Source organism: Molothrus ater, chromosome 5 (genome assembly GCF_012460135.2).
Source record: "Molothrus ater isolate BHLD 08-10-18 breed brown headed cowbird chromosome 5, BPBGC_Mater_1.1, whole genome shotgun sequence".
NCBI lineage: Eukaryota > Metazoa > Chordata > Aves > Passeriformes > Icteridae > Molothrus > Molothrus ater.
Genome location: NC_050482.2, coordinates 46,892,383 through 46,916,302, shown reverse-complemented (window position 1 = coordinate 46,916,302; position 23,920 = coordinate 46,892,383). Strand labels below are relative to the sequence as shown.

At 41.4% G+C, this 23,920-nt stretch overlaps 1 protein-coding gene across 1 annotated transcript in view; it reads right to left on the bottom strand.

Annotated features, from left to right (window-relative positions):
• Positions 1-23,920, bottom strand: part of UTP20 (UTP20 small subunit processome component) — a 63,132-nt gene that overhangs the window by 20,760 nt on the left and 18,452 nt on the right. Inside the window, 23 exon segments of the mRNA XM_036400484.1 lie at positions 590-730; positions 1,106-1,261; positions 1,792-1,944; positions 2,039-2,089; positions 2,694-2,837; positions 3,874-3,961; positions 4,397-4,541; positions 5,449-5,675; positions 6,546-6,625; positions 8,540-8,683; positions 11,500-11,708; positions 12,224-12,390; positions 12,926-13,051; positions 13,605-13,690; positions 15,414-15,504; positions 17,631-17,843; positions 18,402-18,645; positions 19,308-19,387; positions 20,257-20,333; positions 21,269-21,427; positions 21,738-21,800; positions 22,192-22,342; positions 23,538-23,643. Of these exon segments, the coding sequence (XP_036256377.1) occupies positions 590-730; positions 1,106-1,261; positions 1,792-1,944; positions 2,039-2,089; positions 2,694-2,837; positions 3,874-3,961; positions 4,397-4,541; positions 5,449-5,675; positions 6,546-6,625; positions 8,540-8,683; positions 11,500-11,708; positions 12,224-12,390; positions 12,926-13,051; positions 13,605-13,690; positions 15,414-15,504; positions 17,631-17,843; positions 18,402-18,645; positions 19,308-19,387; positions 20,257-20,333; positions 21,269-21,427; positions 21,738-21,800; positions 22,192-22,342; positions 23,538-23,643 (3,101 nt within the window).

Here is a 23,920-nt window from a genome sequence, read left to right as displayed (position 1 = left end):
CTTTTTCCTTAAATCTCTGGGCTTTTCACTTTTTCATCTACCTCAATAGATATTCCAAGTCAATGGCATTGTGGATTCACAATCATAAGACTGTGCCATCTTGAGGTGTTAGACAAGGGAGGCAACTGCAAACAGCAGCTGCTGCAATGAAATGCAAAGACCAGAGAAAATTACAAGTTAAGAACTTACAACTTCGCATATAACTACAGATACAGCAAAGACTCTCTCAGATTGCACCTCTGAAAGCAGAAGAAATGTATTTTCATATTGCAAGAAAAACCAGGCTTCATGTAACATTTATATCGCTAAGGTTTGTGAATGGGAGGGGGCTGCAGAGACTCCAGACTGAGAGCAGCAGGGAGCATCCAGAAAGAGACCCATTCCATACCATAAACCAAATACATTTCTAGATAGAAATGTGACTTTGATTCTCAATCACTCTTTATCATGTCTACATCCCTCTTTTTTGAACACAGGTTCAATTTCTCTGCAGACAACACACAGATGCTTTTCAAAACATCCCCTCACAGTAAGACGCTTTTGCTTGGCAGGGGAAGAGAGGCACTAAGAAATGCCTGCTGTCTTTTACCTGCATGTGTTTCATGTTCTCAAAGAAGTCCATGTCAGGATCATGGCGGTTGGTCAGCTGGACCAAATCCTGGAATTCGGGATTTGTTGGGAATGTCTGAATGAGGCAGGAAAGCAGTGATGTGTAGTCCTGCTGGATGCTCTAAAAATAGCAAGCAGTGAATGGTAAGTATCCCTTGGAGAGGCTGCTACACACTCCTGAGAACAGCAGTGCTGTCATTAACAAGTGTTTCAGTCAAACGTCCTAATTCTTGGTAACAACAAATGCACCCATTATGGCCTGCATATAAATTAAAGCCTCCCTTCCAAAAAACGAGTTTCAACTAAGAAAAGCTGAACAACAGCAGAGAAACACAGTTAATTTCTATAATCTTTTAGAATTTTATAAGGTTTCAAATTAAGGGTAAGTTTACAGTGGGTACCTGCACTTCTTATCCCAGTAGAGGACTTTGAGAACTCACCCAAAAACATCTCATGAAGACAGCTGGAAATGTGTGATCAGATACCACTGCCTTACCTCAGTCTTACTCTTCAGACCCCTTCTCACAGACTCCAGGAGAGTGTGCTGGATTAGCTCCTTGTACTCATCTTCTGTGTGGCTGATCTCTGCCAGTCGGTGGATGAGACTGGTCAAGCAAAGGCTTGCGTTGTCACTGAGAGCCATATCCCCGAGCTGAGTGGATGAAGAAATGGCACCACATGAGTCTGGCTGTGACACCTTTCTCTACCCAAAAGCTGGGACAGAACCACTGGACACAGCACCACTGGACACAACATAGCGAGTCCTGTAGAGACTCAGAAATTCTTGAGAGCTTTCCTATAGAAGTTCTAGTCCCAAATTAATGCCCAAACTACCCATCAGGAAAAAACCTTTTACATTTACCAGCAGATCCACACAACCAGAACATGCTGCAACAAACAGAAAATCAGCCTTTCAAGCCTGTAATGTGCCTTTTATCCAGTACAAATGACCAAACATTTGTGGGGCTCACTAACAGAAAGTTGTGCTGCACTGTATTTGCCTTTTGGGACACACAGATGAAAAGGTAAACAGACAAAACTTCAAAAACATGTTTGTAAGAATACCTAAAGATACTTTCTGAATGTTATGTGGTGCCAAAAAACAGCAATGGAAGTAAGTTGAAAGTTAGATTCATCAGGGACACATGGTGCATATAGCAAGGGAAGGAACATTCAGCCAACCTGGATGGTGTAGAAGCAGTTGTGCATAACAGGGATGAGGAAGTCAGTATCCACTGTCTGCATTTCCTTGATGTGGGCTGTGATTGACTGAAATGCTGACAGACGCACATCGAAGTCGATATCATCCAGATGTCGCTGATCAAAGGCATTCAGCTAAGACAGAGCAACAAGTCATTAATGAAAAATGATAGAAATGTGATCATATCATTGGGGGGAAAAAGGGAGCAGAGAGAGAAACTGTGCATACCTTAACAACATCAGTAATATACTTCAACTTAGCATCCAAGTCAGATAATGTCTAAAAAACATAAAAATTCAGTTAACTTTTATAGTTGTTAAAAATTTGGATAACTCAAGACTTTACCACTTGAGACAAAAAATAAATAAAGCAGCAGCATTAGCCTTTCTCCTGTTAGAACCTGTAAGAGACTTTCTCATGTAAGTTGGAGGATATGTGTTTTAAGTCCTAAGTTTCCAAATATCTACACTGTACGTTTCGTGTTCTACTGCTAAGAATTTATGTAAGTCACTTCAAAGTAATACAGAACATCCTACTATAAACTGTGAGAGAAGAATACAAATAAAAATTGTCTTCAGGATACTGAAATGCATTCTTATTTCATCAACATGCAGGATTTGTTGCAGTTTAAGTGCTTTGCTAGGCTTCTCTTACACTAAAGACCCCTGGCTCACATCAACCAGGCTGCAAGCCAAAACTTTTAAAAATCTTTGTGCAGCTCATTAATTTCTATCACATAGAATTCTGTTATTTTCACTTCACACAAGAAGTAGAGTAGAAAGGTTTTTAAAGTCATGCACAAAAATAAATACTCCTATTATTTTGTTCTTGATCTCTTAGAACAAATTTTAAAAAGGCATAGAAAGATGTAGAAATGCAATACCTGAAATACCAAGCACAACTTATTTCGAGACAGTTTGTTCTGGATGACAGAAAAAAGCTTTGCCAGTGGTTTGAGAAAGCTTGTAGGGTTTGAGCAATGCCTCAGCAAGTTCTGCACCGTCTCCAGAATGTCAATTTGTGTACCCTGAAAGAGACACATGACTCTCAATAAGTACTGAGACCTCACAAGATTATTTCATTTCCTTGGGACATATTTCAAGACACGAAGTGCACATTGCTGTACTTCATTCAGATCAGAGATACTGAACGAGAACAAAGAATTAGAAGGACACAATGCAATCATCAAATCTCTCAGAAGTACTTGCAGCCTCTCAATTAGAAACAATACAGTGTTAAGAGATGACTGTCAGCACGATAAAGACTTCTTTTATGTGTCTTTCCTCATGACTCAAAGGTCAGGAGAACTAATAGAGCTTTAAAAAGCAATTTTTCTTGTTCACCAGAGGTGAACATTAACAGCACCATATACTTCACACAATAGGTCAGCTTGGAAAGGACCATAGGGGTGAATTTAGTCCAGCCTCCCTGCTCAAGGAAGGTCATCCCAGAGCACTTGGCACAGGATTGCATCCAGACACTTCTTGAGTATCTCCAGTGAGGGGGCCCGGCCACTGCGCAGTAAAGTCTTGTACGAACTCCCTCAACAGCAATCACATGTGGTGGCCTAATATTTCACAGATTTAAACCCCAAAATATTACTGTATACAGTTTGCCTTTCATAAAGCAGCAGACTAATGCAGCACTCTCCAGTACATCACACACACCACATACTCAACCACATATGAACATTGCAATCCAGACCCTGTGGCTTTGGGGTGCATAAAATACACACTGAAGAAGAGCAATTATTTCAAACACTGCAAGCAATTTGGTGGATTGACTACATTGAGAAAGAAAGTAAAGACTGAAAGTAAAATAACTTCAGCAGACCTTCCCCATGACAAGGGGGAACAGAATCAGTCTGGACACTGGCACCTCTGGGTGAGTAGTGCACATCTACACACATTGGCACTGCATTCTGAACAGACTACAAACATGTGAAGACTTGATTGCAGGCTGATAATGAGAAATGGCATGTATATGACTTTTAAACAAACAAATATACTCGATTAAAATAAAATCATATGTTAAGTAGGGGCGGGGAAATAATTTTTACCTACCTGCTCCATGTTAGTCTGATAAAGGAAAGGAATGAGAAGGCTCACAAGCACTGAATTCTGGCTCTTTTCTTGTATGAATTTGCTGATCCTGCAAAATTGGACAAGGTAATTTACTCTTTTATATCATTTCAATCACCAGTACAGAGCAAAGAAGTCTGTCAGCACTAGTGTCATTTCACAAGGCTTTGTCAGCCTATCCAGGCTAACAGAGCGTGCCTACCAAATTCACAGTCCCAGCCTAAGCATTCAGCTCCACATGACTGCAGGCATTTCTGCACCTTTTTCTAACCTCAAGAGATACTAGGTTTGAGTACCAGCAACAAAACCAGCTAGAATCAACTTCTGAAAACTTATCACCTCAATAACCAGCAAATAACAAGGTCAATGACAGATCCAGGTATTTACAACAGATTTTAAAAAGTTGAGACACAGTGTTTTTTAATTTGGAAACTATTACAATAAGCCTCTTTCTTCCTCCCTCCTTCCAGCTTTTTAACTATTTCAGGCTCTAAGAATCACTTACTTGGAAAGTATACTCAGCTCTTTGCTGACTTGAGCTCTGTACTTCTTCTTTTTCACCTTCTCCACATTTAACATTGTTTTGCTGAAGTACTGAAGTATGGTAGGAACATGAGGCAGGACCAACTGGCAACCTAGGCTGAGGGGTTCTGTAAGAGATACAACAGTTAGCAACACCCAATAAACTCTGCTGCAAGAAACAGAAGGGAGATCCAACACTATACTAAGGGGAAATTAGGATAAGGGAGGTTTCATTAGTAAATGGGAGCTATGAACATGCAGGGCAGCTGGTGGCTGGGAAGAAGCACCAGCACTTGCTGAGACCAGGTCTAACATGTCTGAGATCGGATCAAAGAAAGCACAAACCACTCTCCTCACAGATTTCAGTAACAGCCCTTGTAAGCGTAGGCTTATTAGAAAGTACCAAGGACATTCCTCAACAGTATCAACATCTAAAATGACTGGAACATTTGTAGATGTGGTTTTCTTTATTCCACCACTGACCTCTTGTGTAAAATGAAAGCTGCCATAACAAGGGCACATGCTCCTTTCCAGTAGCTTTGAGTGTTGCAGGTGAAAGCAGCACAGTGATGCTGTCTCCACAGCATCAAACACAGCACACTACTGTTCTGTCTACTAACTCTCAAAGACGCCAGGTCTTTCCAGTCAGGGAGCACAGACTAAACATAAAAGTGATACAGGATCATGTGCATACAGGAATGGGGCCTTTATATAAAACCTGGTGTTAGGCACAGAGCCAAGTCAGCAATGCAGTTCTTGAACTTGTATCAGTCAAAGCTTCACAGACAGAACAGGTCAACATTCCTTCATAAGGAATCTCTCTGTGCTCAGGATCCTGACACTCAAACGTGGACTTCATCAGTCATCAAGCAAGCAGGACTTTACAGTTCTTGAGCACAAGACAAGTTTGTACCTTGATGTTTCCATCTCTGCCAGGAGGTCCTCTTCCCCAGTATTCTGAGACAGCCTCACCATAATCTAACACCTCCATCTAAAGCACCCAACAGGTCTCTGAGAACTCTCAGGCAGGCATACCTTCTGTCATGTCTCCAGTGGCCATGACAACACAGTCAGTCACGCTCAAACTGGAAACCTGCTCCGTGGGTTCAAAATCTGGGCTGTTGAGAAGGCTATCAGCAATGTCCATCACAAGGCTGGATGTGGCCTCAGACAGATTCTTGGCTGACAGCACAGCAAAAACATTTGTCAGTATATCACTCTCTGGATGATCTGGCTGCTGCTTGGCCAGCAAAGGGAAATACCTAAGAGAAAGATTATAAAAAGGTTCACTGAAAATCAGGTTCAGAATTTTCAGCTTACAATTATTCTGTGTGAGAAGTCACACAAAAATAATGACTGTCTTCCACTTCAACCAAGAAAAAAGTGCACAAAAACCAGAAGAGCATCATCAAAAATACAATGAATGGAGGTTGAGAGGTTATCAAGTCTCTTTTCTAACCCTTTCTCCACAGCCTGAGTCTCCTCTTAGTCTGCTCCTAACCTAGTGATGCAACATAATTTTTAACAGAAGTTTGTGCATAAGGTCTTCATGCCTACCAATGAAGTGTCTCAAAAGAAACACCTGGTACTTTAGCAAAGGAAAAACAGTGAGTCTGAGGAAGAGGCAAAAATCACTCAAGACAGTTGAGTTGGAACTTCTCACAATCAAAAAAAGCTCTTTTACAACTTTCAGTAACAGATTCTCAGTCACAGATTCTGTGCTGAACTTGCCCATACTCCTTCATAAAATAGAAAGAAATAGAGACTCTAAAAATATGAACGAAATTATATATTGTAAAACTGACTTCCCATCTCACAAGACTAAGAAGTCATTGGTCAAGACAAACATATCCCTAAGAAATCAGACCTCCTCCTCACCTGTGAGTTGAGTTTGGGCTGCATATTTGCTTAGTTATTAATACACAGAAAAAGTAGCCTATTATAAAAGTGAGTTCTTGCATAAATTGGAAAGCTTTCCCAGCTGCTTTGACTGCTATCAAAAGAATAAGAGCCTAATGGAAAAAGAAAATATGGGTTTGGACACAATTATTCACAGCCTGTTAGTGTGCTCCTTCTTCTTTGTGTTTTCTGTATTCCGAAGTACTTAGGCTTCTTTGCCAAAGAACACTTACCTGGGGTTCTTACTCCAGGTGTGAATGAGTTTGAGCAGAAAAGTTGGAGAATACTGACTCTCTGAAGCCAATCTGCAGACCTAAAGGAGAGAAAAATCAGATACCAATGCAACACAAGTAAGTAAAGCCACTTGAAAACGTCCTCTCCAACAAAGACCTCATATTCTACAGTTTACCTTTTTTATAAAGTAATTTCAACCTTTTATAAGGTAATTTTCCAACTTCTCAATATTTGTCAAATGACTCTTAGATAATTTCACTCCTGTTTATACAATATTCCAGCTACCATTTTTGCCTTCCCTTGAAACTAGATTCCCACAACACCTCACATTTGCCACAGAGACTTAGCAAACTCTCCCAGATATACCTAGGAAATCTCAAGCACAGCACCCAAAACTCACTCCTCTCCCACCTCCTATGCCCTGACTGCAGCACCTGGTCTGTATCTCCACACTGGAGAGGCTGGAACATCATATTGCTTCCCTTGAATGGGATCTCCTAACAGGGTTCTGTGTCCAAAACAACCCCAACTGTGTTGGGGTTGTGTTGCTGCTAACAAGTCTCTGCAGCAAAATCCTGGGCTATGAACAACAGCAAACTCCAATTGCAGGTTCAACAGGCTTAAACCAATTTGCCCTCTCCATCAGTTTTACACACCTCAGTTCTGTAGTTTTAAAAAAGGAAAGCACACAAGTCAAAACGATTCTTTTGCCAAAACCAAATCTTCATGAAGTTCACCAGAAAATACTCCAGAGGGAGCTTCTGGATCATACTACCATCCAAGCTTCAAAACCATCTATCTTCCTGACATATGTAAGGACAAGAGGCATTCTAACTATTTAGTAACAAAAGTACATCTTGTTCAGAGTTACTCAGAATTTGCAAACACTGTGCTCTGTGAAAGCTTTAAGTGCCTGGAACTGCAATAGCCTGAACTGCTCTGGAACTGCAATAAATGTCCACTGCTTTTCCCACGGAGCACCTCAGCTGTAAGAAGACTCCATGGACAAACCAGGAACATGCACTTCCCTGTTGCCCAGCCCAGTGCAAAACAGAGCTATATGCACTGCCTGGTACTTTTCATCTACTGTTTGTCCACACAACCATACTATACATCACATAGTATTACTGGTAGAGCAGAGAAACAGTGTAGGAGTAAACAAACACAATGTCTAGAGAAGCAGCTCTGTGGTTTCACAGACTAGACCAGTGCTCTTTAACAGGCTTTTCTGCTGCAGGGAAGTTGGGCATTTGGATACCTTAAAAGCCTCTACTGAAGAGCATGCTTGCAGTCAGCCCCTCTAACTCAGTTAACCTTTTCATGGACACAACTTGCTTTTAGAGCAGAGACAACCCAGCAGCTGGTACAGGCACTCCCTGACAACCTCAGAGACACTGCACTGACAAAGACAATATAATTTAATTTTAAATCCTGTGTTCTCTCTCCATCTCACAGCAGTGCATTTTCCAAGCTCAGAGGTGATCTGAATTTCTCTGATAAAAGCCACATGCCTGTGCTTTGTCACTGTACTCACATGGAACTCTTCGCAGGCAGGCTCAAGACCACTTAGCCCACTGACAGACCCTCCTGGGTCCTTCCTTTCCTGCAGCAGCATCTGCTTCTGCAGTCCCCTACCCAACAGCTGTCACACAGAAAAGTAGCAAAGTACATCTAGAAAAGACTCGTATTATTTAGCTTCCTTGAAGCAGCTAGGGAAGAACTCTGCTTCTGTGGTTAAAGAACAAGGAAATAGCATCCATTTTATTCAGATGAATTAATTTGTACTTTAATCTGTGACTTGATTATTCCAGGACTAATCAGAGAAGAGCCAAGACACTGGCCTTGCACAGACACACTGGGATGCCACAATCTGTCCAAGGCCACATCCAATCTAGCGATGGACAGAGCTGACATGATGGACTGCAGTACAGCTGGAGTTTTCTGCATGGTGCATGTTTCAAACAAGTTATTTGGAAAAACAAGAAATACTTACCTGAGGCCACACCACAGCATGGAAAACTGCATCGATCTCTTCCACACTAAAGCTGTAGGTCTCATAATCAGAAAAAAACTCTGCCACAAGCTTGAGACCAAGACGTCTCAAATTCTTCAGTGGATTAATCAACCTAGGTTGGACCTGTAATGAAAACCAACAAAAAACCCAAGCCAGTAAGACCTTGGCAGAACAACTACCAACAACTTGCTCTGAAATTAAATCCAGCAATTGACTGACCACATCCAGACACATTCTTTAGAGAAACTTCTGTTTTCTCTTGTAACTTGTTCACAGTAGCAATGTATACCTCAGAGCTGACCTAAATGTTTCTAGAAGGGGCCTGCCTGTTCCTGCATTGAGGCAGTTACAGAGGACTCCTTCAGGTCATAAAAAATCCATGCTGATAGGTTTAACCCCGTAGCATCTGCCCCTTTTGGATGCAATGCAGAAAGCTGCACTGCAATTAATTAGATTTCCAACTCTGACACTTAAACAATTCTGTTTTACACTTGAAAGGACCGAAATCACCTCTTCAAAGTGAAGTTGTACTTTGTACACTGAGATCTTCTGGGAAGAAATCAACAGATGAAGAGAAGGGGGGAGGAACAGAGAAGGAAAGAATGTGAATTATGTCTTCCAGTGGAGTAGGGTGGGGGCTATAGCAATTTGGTTACAGGAAGGTGCTTCCTGTACCCATTTAGTGGCTATGTTCCATAGCCTTTCTTTGGGAAAACATTTCAGTAAGGGAATTCACGCAGAGCTGCATTCTGACTCTCCTCCCTGAGAGAAGTCTTGACCTGAGTAACCTAAATTATTTCCATACTGTGCAATGCAGCTCACAGCACGAGCACAAGAAGTAGCTCCACAGTGCAGAGGTAATGAACTTCAGCCTCAGAAACAACAAAGCCACATGAGAGCAGATGAAAGCCACTGTCTGATATTGGAGCTCTTTTGGGTCCCCATATCATGATCCACAAGTGGATCCAAGAATATAAAATCACAAGTAAAAAAGACAAAGAGGAGATGGTGGAAAAGGAACTGATCAAGCTCTTGCAACAGGACGTCCCAAGCTATGCTGAATGTGCACAATGGAGTGCAATCAGCTTCCAGGTGGCAAATGAACTGTTTGAAAGCCCAAAGAAAGCACAAACCATACTATTGCTAATGGCAACCTCCAAGTGAAGTCATTTTGGGTTTCCCACTATCCAATCACCATGAGTTCTCTGAGATCAAGCCTTTGAGAGGACAAAGAAACTCAATAGTGAACACAATCAGTAGGAAATGGTTGTGGATGCCATGGGACAGACAGAGAGAAATGGTAAGCATTTCTCTCTCTCTGTCCTACAGCATCCACAAATGGTAAATTAATAACTTGTCTTAAAGTGGTCAAAGTTGATGTTTAACTCTCCAGGCAGTATCAGTCTGCAATAAATTACTCTCAAACTCCAAGAATGTCTTCTAATTATTAGTCAAGATAAACAGATTTCTCACACTCTTCCTTGAGCTTTTAACAGCCCCATGGCTAATGAAGTGCTAAATTAAGTTCAGACAAACAACAGACTGTCAATCCTGATATTACACAACCATGACAGAATTACTGCAGCAACTCTGGCAAAATGTGGCTTTCCTAGCAGTTAATGAAGCAGTTTTAAGAACTCCTGTCTCCTGTCCTCATTGAAAACATGCAGGCATATGCAATGCACTGCTGAAGTCAGACTGTGGGATGCTGACATCCTCAAATTTGCTCATCTTCTTCGTAAATTAAGACAGTTATCAGGTTCTGTCCAGCCTGCAGGCAACTATGAGACCCTGGATACTGCCTATTGCAAGGACTTGCTTTGTTGGATAGATTTTTTTTCAAAGCAAGTTCTAACCTCAAATGCTCACAGCTGGGTCTTGGCAAGAACACGCTCATGGTGACGAAACATTCATTCCCACTTGCTCAGGCCATCATCTCCTAATACCTTGCAACACCACAGTGATGATGACTGTGCAGTTTGGTTGTTTCCTACCTAATACATGAGCAGGCTCTGCACCAGGAAGACAGAAAAGTCTGGCTCAGTGTTACAGTTTCTGAGCAGCTGCCAACAGACCTCAAGTAGCGGGACTAGAGCTGAGGGATGTCTGTGCTGCCCCCTGCACACAGGGCAGCAATAAACCAACACGCCCTACCTTCAGGTACAACCAATCTTTAACAGGATGTTTTCCTCACCCTGACCCCTTCTGCTTGTACAGCCACTGCTCAGCAAGGGAAAAAACATTTCCACTGCTCTGCAGATACCTGGCTAGGACCCAAATAATAACACTGGATTAGTATGACTCCTGATACAGAGCTGAAGATGCTTCTAGTGTGCTGAAAGCACGGCTGGTAGTCATGTCCCGTGTCCCATGACAAGAGATACAAAGGGCAGATAATCACTGTGATCATCCACAATGCTGAGCTCCCCTGAGGTCTAGCACTGCAACAAAACACCTCATGGACAAGCTTTGCTCTAATGTCTTCAGGGAAGGAACTTTAAACCCCTCCTTCCCCTGCTCAAATGTTTTATCCTTGCAGCCAAGAAACTCCATCTTTACGGCAAATTTCAACTTCCATCTTGTTACATGTTTACAACAGAACATTTATCTCTCATGCCCATCTCTCCACAAAACAGATAGGAACAATGCACAGAGATCACCTCCAACTCTTTCTTCAGTAGCTCAAACAAAAACACAGTTCAAATCAGTTTTCTAAGTACATTAACTTTGCCTGCACAGCTTGAGCCCTGTAGCACTTTCAGACAAACACCACTTGCCTCTATTTTGACAGACTTCTAACTGCTAAGCTTCACTCCACCATGGCATTCATCTTATCTTTATCTGAATCAGTAAAGCTCTGTCTATATGTGTAAGCTCAGAGGAGGAGGAGAGAAAGAAACTTAATTTACATGTTTGTATATTGTTTGCATATACTGTACCTTCTCTCTTTGCTGAAGGATGCAGGATACCACTGCAGTCATGCAGAGCAGAATCTGTAGAATTTCAGGCAGGTATTGCTGGATCAAATGTCCCATGTTTTTCAACACAACCTCAAGACCATTGAAGAGGCTATGCTGACGCCCAAGAGGCAGGACTTTAGCTAAATCCAGCTCTGACATACTTTGAAGGACTGCAGTCTGGCAAGGCCCTGTGATAGGCAAAGGAACAGCAAATTATCTAGGGAAGCACCATGGAGACACCCACCACCAAGAATAATTTCAGTGAAAAATAGTGGAATTTGGCGCTAAATTACAGATCATCACAGTCAGATTTTTAAATAAGAACAGCTCTGTGTCTCCATCTCTCTGATATTTAGATGTCTCCCACTGCTACAGAATAAGAGCACTTTACAAGCTTTTTACTGCCATGATGCTCAGGCTAGCCTATGATGCCAGCCACTACCCACTCCTGGCCCGCTACAACTTTTTTGCACAGCTGTGGCAAGTTGTTCAGTTTTTCTGACCTTGGACATGTAAAACAGAGCAATCATGCTTTGTAAGGAGAAATTTAGGGGAAACCCAGTCCTTACCAAGGGTTTACTTTCATCCCTTCAAGGCTTGGTTAAGAGACAAACTGAAGCACGTAACAGTACTAAGCCTATTTATCCTCCCACATCTCTACAGTCAGGAAATACCACACCCCCAGCTTCTATGGCCTACCTACCATTACTGAATTGCTTCACAGCTTCAAAGAGTAGATCCAAGAACATCCGGATCTCTTCTGGCAGCGAGCCAGCCAGAAATCGCAGAACGATCGACATGCGAGTGCTTGCTGAAGACTTGCCCTGTGTTTTGCTCCCTGTTTTGTTTCTCATTCTGCCATAGAGAATCCTTCCAAAACCAAAAAGAGGTTGCATTAGCTTTCAGCAAGCTATCTGTTTTCCAGCCTCTTATTCTGCAGGAGAAACTCGGTTTAAAAATATTCTCTAATGAAAGTTCTCCCTTCAGGTTCTCCACTTAACTATTGCATATTGCCCAAAAACATCTTAGTGAAAGATCAGCTTCTGCTTCTACAATGGAAGCTCTGCTGGAAACTTCAGGTACAAAACTGGTTACTTTGCAGGACAATTCACATCACTGCAAATAGCTGGCAACACTCAATGAACTGAAATGTCCTCACAGTCCTCTGTAATCCTTAGTAGAAACAGTATGTACCAAAATGCTGTTTTTAAAGAAAACACCATTTGCATAACACATTATATAAATGTGTTAATAAGAAAACCATACAGAATATCACAAACTAAGTCATTAAACTATACCATTAAGAATGGGTTTATCCCAACTATTCAAAATGAGAAGCAGCATTACATCTCTCTGCTCATGGTACTTCGCCATGAAGCTTTTGAACTCACACTTCAGAACACACCTCATAAGAACAGGGATGAGATCTGGTCGATGCTCTGTTTTTACTACTGTGGTCTCCTCAGAAATACTGAAATGGACTATCTCTTCTTTAAAGCTCTTGTCCTCCAGTAGCCTTTGCAAGTTCTCCCTGAGAGTAATAAACATTATTTGAGGGCAGGTAGGGTTATAAACATAGACAGATAGACACACAGATGCATCTACATCTAATTACCTACCTATCTATCCTTGCTGTATACAAAATATTAAAGTACTATTTTTTCACTCTTTTATTTAAAAAAATATTTTACAAGCAATAAGTTCAAGCTAATGATATAGACAGGTAAGTCCTGGATGTATTCCAAGGAAATTATTTAACTATAAACTACAGTTTTATGCTGTCACTTTCTTTGGGTGGTTATAAATCATCAGTACAAAAGACATCTTTGAAAATGATGGAACTACTAACGCTACTGACACTATTCTGGAAGTGTTGCTATTTTTCTCTAAACAAAAAAGAGACACTGATCAACCTCAAGATCTGATTTCCTCTCTTAGATACAAAACATACAGCTGACTAAAATTAAACTTTACATATATGTCTTCAACAAATACAGGACCCCAAATAAAACTGACCCCAAAGCAGGCTTCTGATATGTTAGCAGGCTAATTCACCAGTGCTAAAATAATATAAAAGCTTTTACCTGTATGGCAGTAGATGAGGATGCTTGTATGTCATTATACAGTCAAGAGCTATTCTCTGCACATTCTGGTCTTGATGAGACAGTAACTGCAAATAACAAAAGAAAGAAAATGAGTCCCTATCTAGGAGGCAGAAATGCTTACTGAAAATAGTGAAACAACCCAAAGGCTACCGGCTCAAGCAGGTTTTGGACTAACTTATTCAAATGGAAGCAGAATGTATGTGTTGCCAGTATAAAGCCAAGATGTACATGCACAACTTCCACTCATAAAAAGGGGCATGGCTGCTGACAGTTCATATATACTTTTCCTTCCTACCTACATAGGATAGTTATAATATTATGGTTTTTTTATAGCTGTCTTTTGGACCACTATGAGTTTGCATTCATCATCAAAACCAGTTATCAGCTGTGTATCTAAGAAGAGTGGATTAAAAAGCAGACTACCCAAACCATTCCAAGATATCTGTATTTCTTTCCTATGACAAACACAAACTACTTGGAAGACTTGGTATGCAAAGTCTCAGTGAGATTCTACCTCTCTTGAAGATGACTCTTCATTACCTAGGCACTAAACAACACCAAGGAGTGGTCACAGCACCAAGACTACCTGAGTTAAAGAACTGTTTGCACAATGCACTCAGGTACATGGTTTGATTCTTGGGGTGTCCTGTGCAGGGCCAGGAACTGGACTCAATGATCCTGACAGATCTGTTCCAACTCAGCATATTCTGTGATTCTGAGATTCATTAGGACAGGGAAAAGAAGTTGAGAAATACAGATCATTTCCCCAGGCAGCATCTTTATCAGTTCTTCAGTCTCCTACTAAATAGCACAGCAAGTGTCATCAGAGGTCACTTTGCCATGACGTCCCTATGCCAGATGGACACACCAGCCATCACAATGCATATACTAAGACACAGAAATGCAAACACTAAGTGATGAAATAATCTTTCTTCTTGTGCCAGGCTGTTCTTCCCACAGTGATTTGACCTTTACACGACTGCCCAATATTTTGCTAAGAACACAGGCAAGCAAACACATCGATCAACTGTTTTTCTAAGCAATACTTTGAGATAGACTGAAACAGAGTGGATGTCTACTAGAGGCTGTCAAATTCAGGGACTAAGGAATGGAGCTTTCAACACCCACAGCCTCAGAAAACAAACTAGGAACAATGAGAGCAATCCCCAATGACCGGAACAAATCCACAAACTGGGAACCAACACAACCCTGTGAAATTAAAAAATTAAAAAAAAAAACATTTTAAGGATTGTAAAATAAAGAATTAGAATCCCTCTTTGAAGTCATACTTTTGACAATTCTTTCAGGGAAATCCCTAGAATCAAACAAATTGAATATTCTTCAAGAAGAAATTCCTTTTTTGATGCTTGATAATCTCTTGTACATACTGGCCATACTCTTAGTATACAAAACACTATAGACAAAGACAGATCTCCTTAGATCTTCCCCAAGTTTTGTATTCTAAATCCTCCCCCATATCCTGCATGAAGTGTAAGTGAAACAGATATACTCTGCAGCCACTCTTCCACCTTGCCAAAGACTACTACTTGTCAGCTGTCAGATCTGTTTGCCAGTGCCTGGCAAACTAAGCCAGGTATCTTAAGCAGGTCTTTGCCTAAGGGGCTCATTTCAAGTGAAGCCTGTTAGAAAGTCCCCTCAAGGACAGCTCCTTTTTCAGCTGTCACAGCTGAGATCAAAAAATGACAGCTTTCCTCAGTATTAGACATGGCACTCAAATAAAGAGTTGATTTATTAGTAGTATTTCTAAAAGTAAGCAGAGAGCCTCACCTGGGTATACAAGGCATTCAACTTCTGCTCCAGATACAATGCACGAGGATTTGAGAATTTTGAGAAAACTTGTAAGTGGGCTATTAGTTGCCTGCAAAACAAAGAAATGATTTTTAAAAAGATCCAGGAGACAAATGAACAGGGAACTTAAGTTAAAATTCATTAACAAGAAAGAAAACAAAACACAACACAAGAGGATCCCAAGTCTTCAGCACTATTTCAGACATCTCAAGGAGTGTCCTGCTCCCTAAGCAGCTCCTTCCAGCTGTCACTTCACTGCACAGAGAACGCCTTTACTTCAGCAGCACTGGATAGGTTCAGTTTTTTCATGAGAAAGGGGTAAATTAAGGATGCAGCTTACTTTTCTCTGCCAACCCAGCCTAGAACACCAAAACTCTGTATTTATCTTTTTGTTTATTCACTTGCCCATAACTGGTGCCCATGTTGCTCCTACCAATGTGATGGGCTGCATTCAGCCACAGACTGTACTGGGGCTGCAAGGACAGATGGGAGTCAGTTCCTCTAGCACTGGCAGGGTCACCTCATATCTGCCCCACGTCCTCCTCATGGAAAGGTGTGACCGTGGTCACAAGGGTTTTCAGGATGAAGAAGAGATGAGAATGTTGACTCCATGATCAGAAGGCTTGATTTATTATTTTATGATATATGTTACATTAAGACTATACTAAAAGGAAATAGAAAGGAAAAGGTTTCTTCAGAAGCTAGCTAAGCTAAGAATAGAAAAGAATGAATAACAAAGATCTGTGTCTCAGACAGAGAGCAAGAGCCAGCTCTGCCATGAGTGGTCAGGAAATCCAAACATCCACAGGAGACCAATCACGGGTCTACCTGTTGCATTCCACAGCAGCAGATAACCATTGTTTACTTTTGGTTGCTGAAACTGCAGCTTCTCACAAGGAAAAATCCTAAGAAGGATTTTTCATGAAAGATGTCAGTGACAGAAAGGGACAGAGAAGACCAGGATAAATGAGATCTCCTCTACCATGTGTGCTGTGGGACTGGTAGAAGCTGTCCCCATTCAGCTGCTAATTTACAGTGAAACCTCCACACACTTGAGATGGGCCACCCTCTTCCATGGCTGGGCACAGACAAGGGATGAGTAGGATGCCTTCCAGGATCCTCACAGGGAGCCTGGAGCAGGTGCTCCCTGCTTCAGCCATGCTTCCCAGGACACAGGGTGCAGCCCCACAAGGGAGTCCTCCCTGGCACAGGCCTGACCTGGGAAGGGAGGTCACTCCACAACTCATTAACACACCCCTGGTAAATCTTTCATGCCTTTGTTACAGCTACCGGGTGCTAATGTTTCCACTTCACTGCACAGATATTCTGAGATGGAGGCTGGGAAAACAACCAAATATCTTGGACTGTCACTGTATTTTAATTGCTGATAACTTGCAGATAGAAGCCAGACTCCGGGGAAAAAATGAAACACCCATAGGACACCTGGGATGAAATGACACTTTAGGTCACATATCAAATACTTGTATACTTGTCTTGTTCCAACATATAAGGTGACATTTTGAAGTTCTCTGTCATTACAAGGGCGATTCTTTGCAAAAGAAGTGTCAGAATGTAACTCTTTGAGCTGTATTTGTAAGGGATATTAGACAGAGGTCATCACTGGGGAGAACTCATACAAAGAGCAACTTTCTCCATGCATTCAGCACTGCAACAATGACACTCAGCAACATGCAGCTTCATACTACCAAATAAAAACCTTGGTCCCTAAGAAGACAAGATTTATAACGGGCAGGAAATGGCAGAATCCCAATATTCTATACCAATATTCTATACCAGAATCCAAATATTCTATACCTTAACAAATAATCTAATTTTTTGAAGTCTTTGGCAATGCCCACAGTTTTCAAAGACTAACAGATATGCACAGAGAGGCCAGGGAAATCAGGTACAAGAGTCTCTGGAAACTTCAGAATACTACACATTTTTTGCCCAAAGTAAAACACACCACAGACAGGTCAGCAGGTAATGCGATAATGATAAAACCTGGGCAATGTGTTTGGATTTTTAGTACTGTACAGGCAGAATCTCTGACTTGTAATCCACTGAGAAATGATGAAGCACAAGCAAAAGAAGAAAAAATAATATATACAAAACCACAGCTTGTATCTCAATGTGAGCTGCTGAATCTGCCTTTCCATGAGAGCACTAGCAAAAGGGAAAACTAAAAATACTTACTTAGCAGCAGCTCTTCTTGTTTTCTTTTTTGGTACTCCTATACTAATTGGTTCCCCTTCTTCCTTTTCTTCTTCCTCCTCCTCCTCCTCCTCCTCCATAGCAACATCATTCACCTCTTCAGCGACTATTTGTTTTGCTGCTATGGTACCACTAATTTTCCTTCTGAGATCCTGAGATGGAGCCACTAAGGAATCTGCTGGGTAGTACTCATTTCTGTGTTTAAAAAAAAGAAGGAAGGAATTAGAAGCACAACATTTCTCAAGGTTTTAGGGCAACAACATCAACTAAAAACCTCACCATTCTTACTGTAACATCTTATTATGTCCATCATACTGTCTGATATGTGCACACATATGCAAGCACACCATTGCTTTCCCTCCAGGGGCAGAAATTTGAATCAGCCTCTAACAAAATCAGTATTTTCCCCATCCTGGGGGAAAACACTTTGGTATTCTGTGATTCCAAACTAAAGTGTGTTTTCATTAAAGAGGAACTTCATTTCCACTGAAATCACTCTGTAACTGAGTAACGAGAGTGACAATGCCAAGTCAATGAATGAGCAGCAGAGACCTACTACTGTAAGTTTCATTTCAGCCTGCTTCATTTCTAACAGAATCCACATTCCAATTAAAAGGTTACCTCTACTGGAAACAGACATGTCATCAGCCATGCATTCAAGAAATAAAGTCTGTAATGGGATAGCCACTCTTAAAGCTCAGCAATACATTGAAAGCAATGTGTCGACTCAACTGAAAAATGAATCTTACTTACCGAATGAATCTCAAAAGAAGTGGGGAAAGTTCCCTCGACCGTGGCTCCACTCTGTCCGGAAACTTATCCAGTGCTTTCCAAAGTAGGAACCTGTAATTTGTGTGGTCCAGCCGTTCACTGCAATCTGTTCTTCTCCTCAGCTGCTCCAGAAAGACAGTCCCCACCTCTCCTTCTGGCATCTTCTCACTTTCTGTTTCAGCAATGCTCTCCTCCTGTTCATCTAATTCATCTTGCAGCTCCATTTCTACAGAAGAGATAAGAAAATCTTTTCAGGTTACTTCATAATCACCAATAGCAAGGAATCCATCCCCCATTACAAAAGTAATACATTTGGTGACATGCACCTGTTTAGACACAACTGTATTTAACACTGACCTGAAAGAAACACATTGCTCAGAAAGTGTTCTAGGATGCCTTGCAACCCTGGCACTTCTCAACTGGGCTCAGTTCCCCTGAGTAACAGAGAAGTTCACAAATGGCTGCACACTTGTGACTCTGTATTGAAATATTAGATTGCATATGCCCATAGGTAAACCTCAAGAGCACACACTGTGTGCAGAAATTCCACGGAGCAGGAAGATGGTCTGCACCATTACACAGGTTTTGTCACTGCTCCTGACCAGTCTGAGCAGTGCCAGCCTTAAGCAGAGATGAAACTGCTGCAGGGTTTCCAACAACCTGCAACTCCCTCCTGTAATGCAGGTGGCCTTTTCCAGCTACTGCTTGGTGTTTAGGACAGGAGACACAGCTTCCTCACAAGCCTCTCTACTCCTGCCCTGGACATGACAGCAGTACTGGTTCTGAATTCCCCCATCATACATAAATTTGGGGAACTTGAAAAACAGGCATATAATTCACCATTTACCTGGGTTGCTATGATAACCATGCTTAGGATAGGTGACTTACCAGCATAGCTAGCAGCCCTCTCCAAATGTTCATACAGGACCTTCCAGAACTGTTTATTCTCCATTTCCTTTGCATGAGAACTAACAAAGCAGAATACAGCATGAAATTAGAAGGAAGATAAGAAAAGGCAAGCGTCACTCAGCTAGTTATCAACTACCACAATCAAAGGCTTTGATCACTGCTTTAATGTGGCTGTCCAGAGACAGGACATCTGCACAATGCAGCTGTAGCACTTCCTTGCCTTTTCTCATGGATCCCAAATGTCAACTGTTATTAAAATAATCTGGTTGTATCCCATGACTTCAAATGAACTCAAAATTGAGTAAAAATATTCTCAAGCTTTCTACTGACTTCTGTACAGCAAATCATATAGAATCAAAGGAAGAATTACCATGGACATATCTTTTGAAGAGCTGGTTTAATTTTTTTCTTTAATTAATTCACTGGTTTGAAGAGGAAAATCCCATCCTTTTTAATCATACAACAAAGGGAGGAAAAAAGAAGATGAAGTCATGCTGAAAGAAGTCACTTATTTTTTCACCATGCTAAGACTTCCCTACTCTTTAGTACGATTTAGAGGTTTTCCAGTAAGGACAGAAAAGTTAGCAGATGAGGAAACAGAGAGATTTCTTGTTCCTTTAAACATTTGTGAAACATAAATCAAATCCTGCTACCTCTGACTAAAAACTCTTGTTGAAACTCTGATGTTATTTGACTGTATTTGTTGCAAGTTCCCTTTGAAGTAAAAAAAATCAGGAAGTAAACTGAAGAGTCTACACAGGCTGAGATTTGAGAGATCAAATTAATTTCAGAAGATGTCACATGAAGGTTCTCATGCACAAATCTCTCCAAACTGGACATTTTTTACCTCAGCTTCAGTTCACAGAAGAATGAAAGGAATGTCCTGTGACACAACTACAGACTGCGGCATCCAACTGCATATACTCACGTTATAAGTTCAGTTACAGGATCCCAGAGAGGGCTGAAGTTAATATAAAGCATTCCTAGTAAATACCGAAGAGGCACCTAGAATGACACACAACACCATCTTGTGAGATGCAGAAACACTAGTTAAAGACCAACCAAGCTTCTCTAACCTTTCTTTCTCTCAAAGGGGAAACTTTGGTCTAAGAAGTTTTCAGGAGTGCTACAAGAGATGAAGGATGTCACATACATAATAATTTCTTCATGTGGAATATCTAGAACCCACTTACTTCTTCATAGCTTCATGTGGAAATCTAGAACCCATTTACTGTAAGCTACACTGAGATCTCATAACTATATCCAAATAACATGAATATGGAAAAACCAGTTCAGGACAGATGATCTGGACTGTCTCTCTTGCCAACTTCAGTGCTGCCACAGCAAAATGAGGGACCTCAGACAGATGAAAGTTTGCCCAGAGGAGTACTCACTGCACTAGGCCTAATGGCATGATCTCTAGGCTGGCTCCTCACTGAGCTACATGGAGGAGTGACCTACAATCCTTCCTCATGGATGTGAGGCCCCCTTTAGCTCAGCAGCAGAGGACATTCAACAATTACAGGCATAGAAAAATTTCCTGCTGAAGCAAGATCCAGAAGTGGGGTCACCAACAGCCAGTGAAAGTCCTACCAATGTTCAACCACACTGAGGACATGGCAAGGTCATGAGTTTAAATTTGCTCACATCTCGTTTCTCCCTGGAATCATTTGCCTTCCTTTCCATGACTTCAAACGCAGATTAATCTGACTGTGGGCCATTTATCTGGTTACCACTGCTGTACTACTAAACACAGTACTCCTGAGGACAATGGGATCTGTGATCACTACTAACAAGTAAGTTTTAGAAAACATAATCTGAGAGTTAATTGACTTTTTTGATGCACTCTCATTAAAAACTCTGCAATCCAGGTGATGAAATAAGAACATTCTCTTGGAATAAAGGAATGTGACAACTGCTTTTTGACAATAAATCCTTACCTCCTGCAAAGATCCACTTGGTATTGCAGGCTGCACTATGTCACATCTTAGTTTCCTCAAATGGAGAAGTTTTTCTCTGTAATCATTCACTGTTGCTGGCACAAGTTCTGCTTGGAGCAATATGGAAAATAATGGCTGGAATTCCCCTGTGCCATCACCCTGAACAAACAAGTGACATGAATTCTATTAGAGTACCTTTATCTCATTGAAAAGTACTTTAAAAAAACTATACAGACTCACAGCCATTCTGGAGAAAAGAACAAAGTCAAAGGACTTGCTCTGGTTTCCACCATTTAGGCACACATCTGAGAACACCAGGAGGTGGGGGACAAAGAAATAAGACTGGAATGTGAAAGGACAAAAGCAGAGGACCACCTCTACCAGATACATTTTGCTTCTGCTAAGTGAACAACACTTCACACAAAACACAGATAGCTTTGAAATGTTAAATGAAAAGCTTTAGCCCTACCTCAATCTGTGCAGAAGGTGGATTATCAAAATGGTTTAGAATTCGAACCGTCAACAGCCGGACCTATTCCAAGGAGAAGCATGTATCAGGCAATATGAATTGACAAATACACACCTCCAGAGAGATTAATGTCTGGTACAGCACACTGATTTCACTAGGTTCATCTTGGAGCTGAGAAACAGATGAATTCCTGAAGTCTAGAAAGCAATCAGAAGTGAATGCATTATGCTCCTGCCCTGATTTAGCTCTAGGGAAGAGGCAAGGCTGACAGGGCTAACAGTTAACCTCTGTTAACTCATGCCCCATTGACACAGGTCTCAGCAGACACTATGGAAGTAATGGCTTTACAGTCTCATCTTGCTTCTCCTTCCAGACTTTATCATTTAACTAAGTTTACTTATGTTTGATTGTTAAAATACAAATTACTTTGCATGTGCTCAAAACAGCAGATTACCTTGGAAACACCAGTGGAAATATTAGGATGCAACTTCTCAAACAAGTCCATTAGGTTCCTTTGGGAAAGGGGCTCCTGGCAGCCACATAAAGCCAGCCTCGTGTAATAGAGATCAGCCAACAGCAATGCAGAGGGGTCTGAAGGGAAAGTGCTAAAACAACAGATGATTTTATTAGCATACAGAAAGCACTGCAACAACACTGGTATTAAAAAACAAGGCAGTAGTGATAACTACAACATTAAGGGAAAATTCCATGATTTCAGACTCTGCTTGCACCAGCAGGCCAGTGAAATTAGACTTCACCAGCACAATGACTTGTAGCTGCAAAACCCATGACAGCCCAAGAGGCATGAGATCCCTCCTTTGTGTCAATCAGGCTTGTCAAGCTGAGGCTTGCATGCTGGACACACAGCTGCAGAAAATAAATCTGCATAGGTCACACCAGGGCTTCTGGTACTGCCCAGGTGCTCAGTCAGTGATCAACTTCAACAGAAGAGAAATAATTTAGGTTTAGGTGAGACCCCAGGAATCCTGTCTGCTCACAGAGAAACCTCCTTCTGCTACCTTACATCCCTTGCTCCAAGCAGGTTTCACATCCCCTGCACAGAGCTGACAGGAAAACATTAGGCTAAAGCTCATTGCCAATAATTCCTGTCTGATCTGGGCAAGTTGTTTTATTTCCATCATGCCCCAGACATGAGCACCATAACTTCCTAAATGAACAGGATGTTTTGAAGCTCAAGCCACTAAAGACTCGGACATGCTAGAGAGAGCATTCAGCTCTCTCCCTGTCCCTCCAGCCAAAGAGTTTTCTGTGCTAATTATAAGTTAAATAGAGTGAAAATAAATAAAATGGAGTACACAAAATCTCCTCCCATTGTGGAGCAAGCACAAACAGGGGTATGCAAGGACATGGTGGAATCCCAATACCAGGAGCAAACTCAGGCTTTTGACACAGCTCAGAAAGTGCTGTTCCTGTCTCTTTCGTCATTATAATGTAACACAGAATTACTAGGTGCAGCATTCCAAAGCAAAACCAGAACCAGGGTAGCACTCCAACATAAAACTAGAACCAACTTACTTAACACACTACGCTGCAGCTAAGAAAGTATCAGTTTGCAGAGAAAATGTCATTGAACAGGAACTACATCTACCTAGCTCTCCAAAGAAAGAGCCTACAACTTTGCTCCATTACATAACCACAATACTGAAGCAATGCACCAGCATAACAGAATGGACAGCACACAAAGAAGCATTTAACCAGCTCTTATATAAAGGCAAAGGCAAGTTTTTGCCCTTCCAAGGAAAACCATGAAGCACCACAGAACAGGCAGAGTTTACTTACGTCACCAAGCTCTTGACACGCTCCACAGGTAACAAATGGAGTACTTCAGCAGATTCCACCAAACTAAGGAGAGTACTTACAGCTTGGCAGGCCACAAACAGGTTTCCTGGAGCAGAGAAAGAACAAGAACATCTTGTAAATTTACTCAGCTCTCAGTGACTTGTGCTTGTATGGTGCATTCCCATCCTGGAACGGCTGGAGTCAGAGAAATAAGGTAGCATATGGAGCCCAGAACTGGCATGTGTATTTTCTAACCATAACACATAACCATAACACATAAAAGAAGTGCTTCCCTGGCTATCAAAGTAAGTGCCTCCTGCAGCAAGCCAGCACTGAAAGCTGTGACAGCTCCCAGTTTGCATGTTTCCATCACACCCACATGT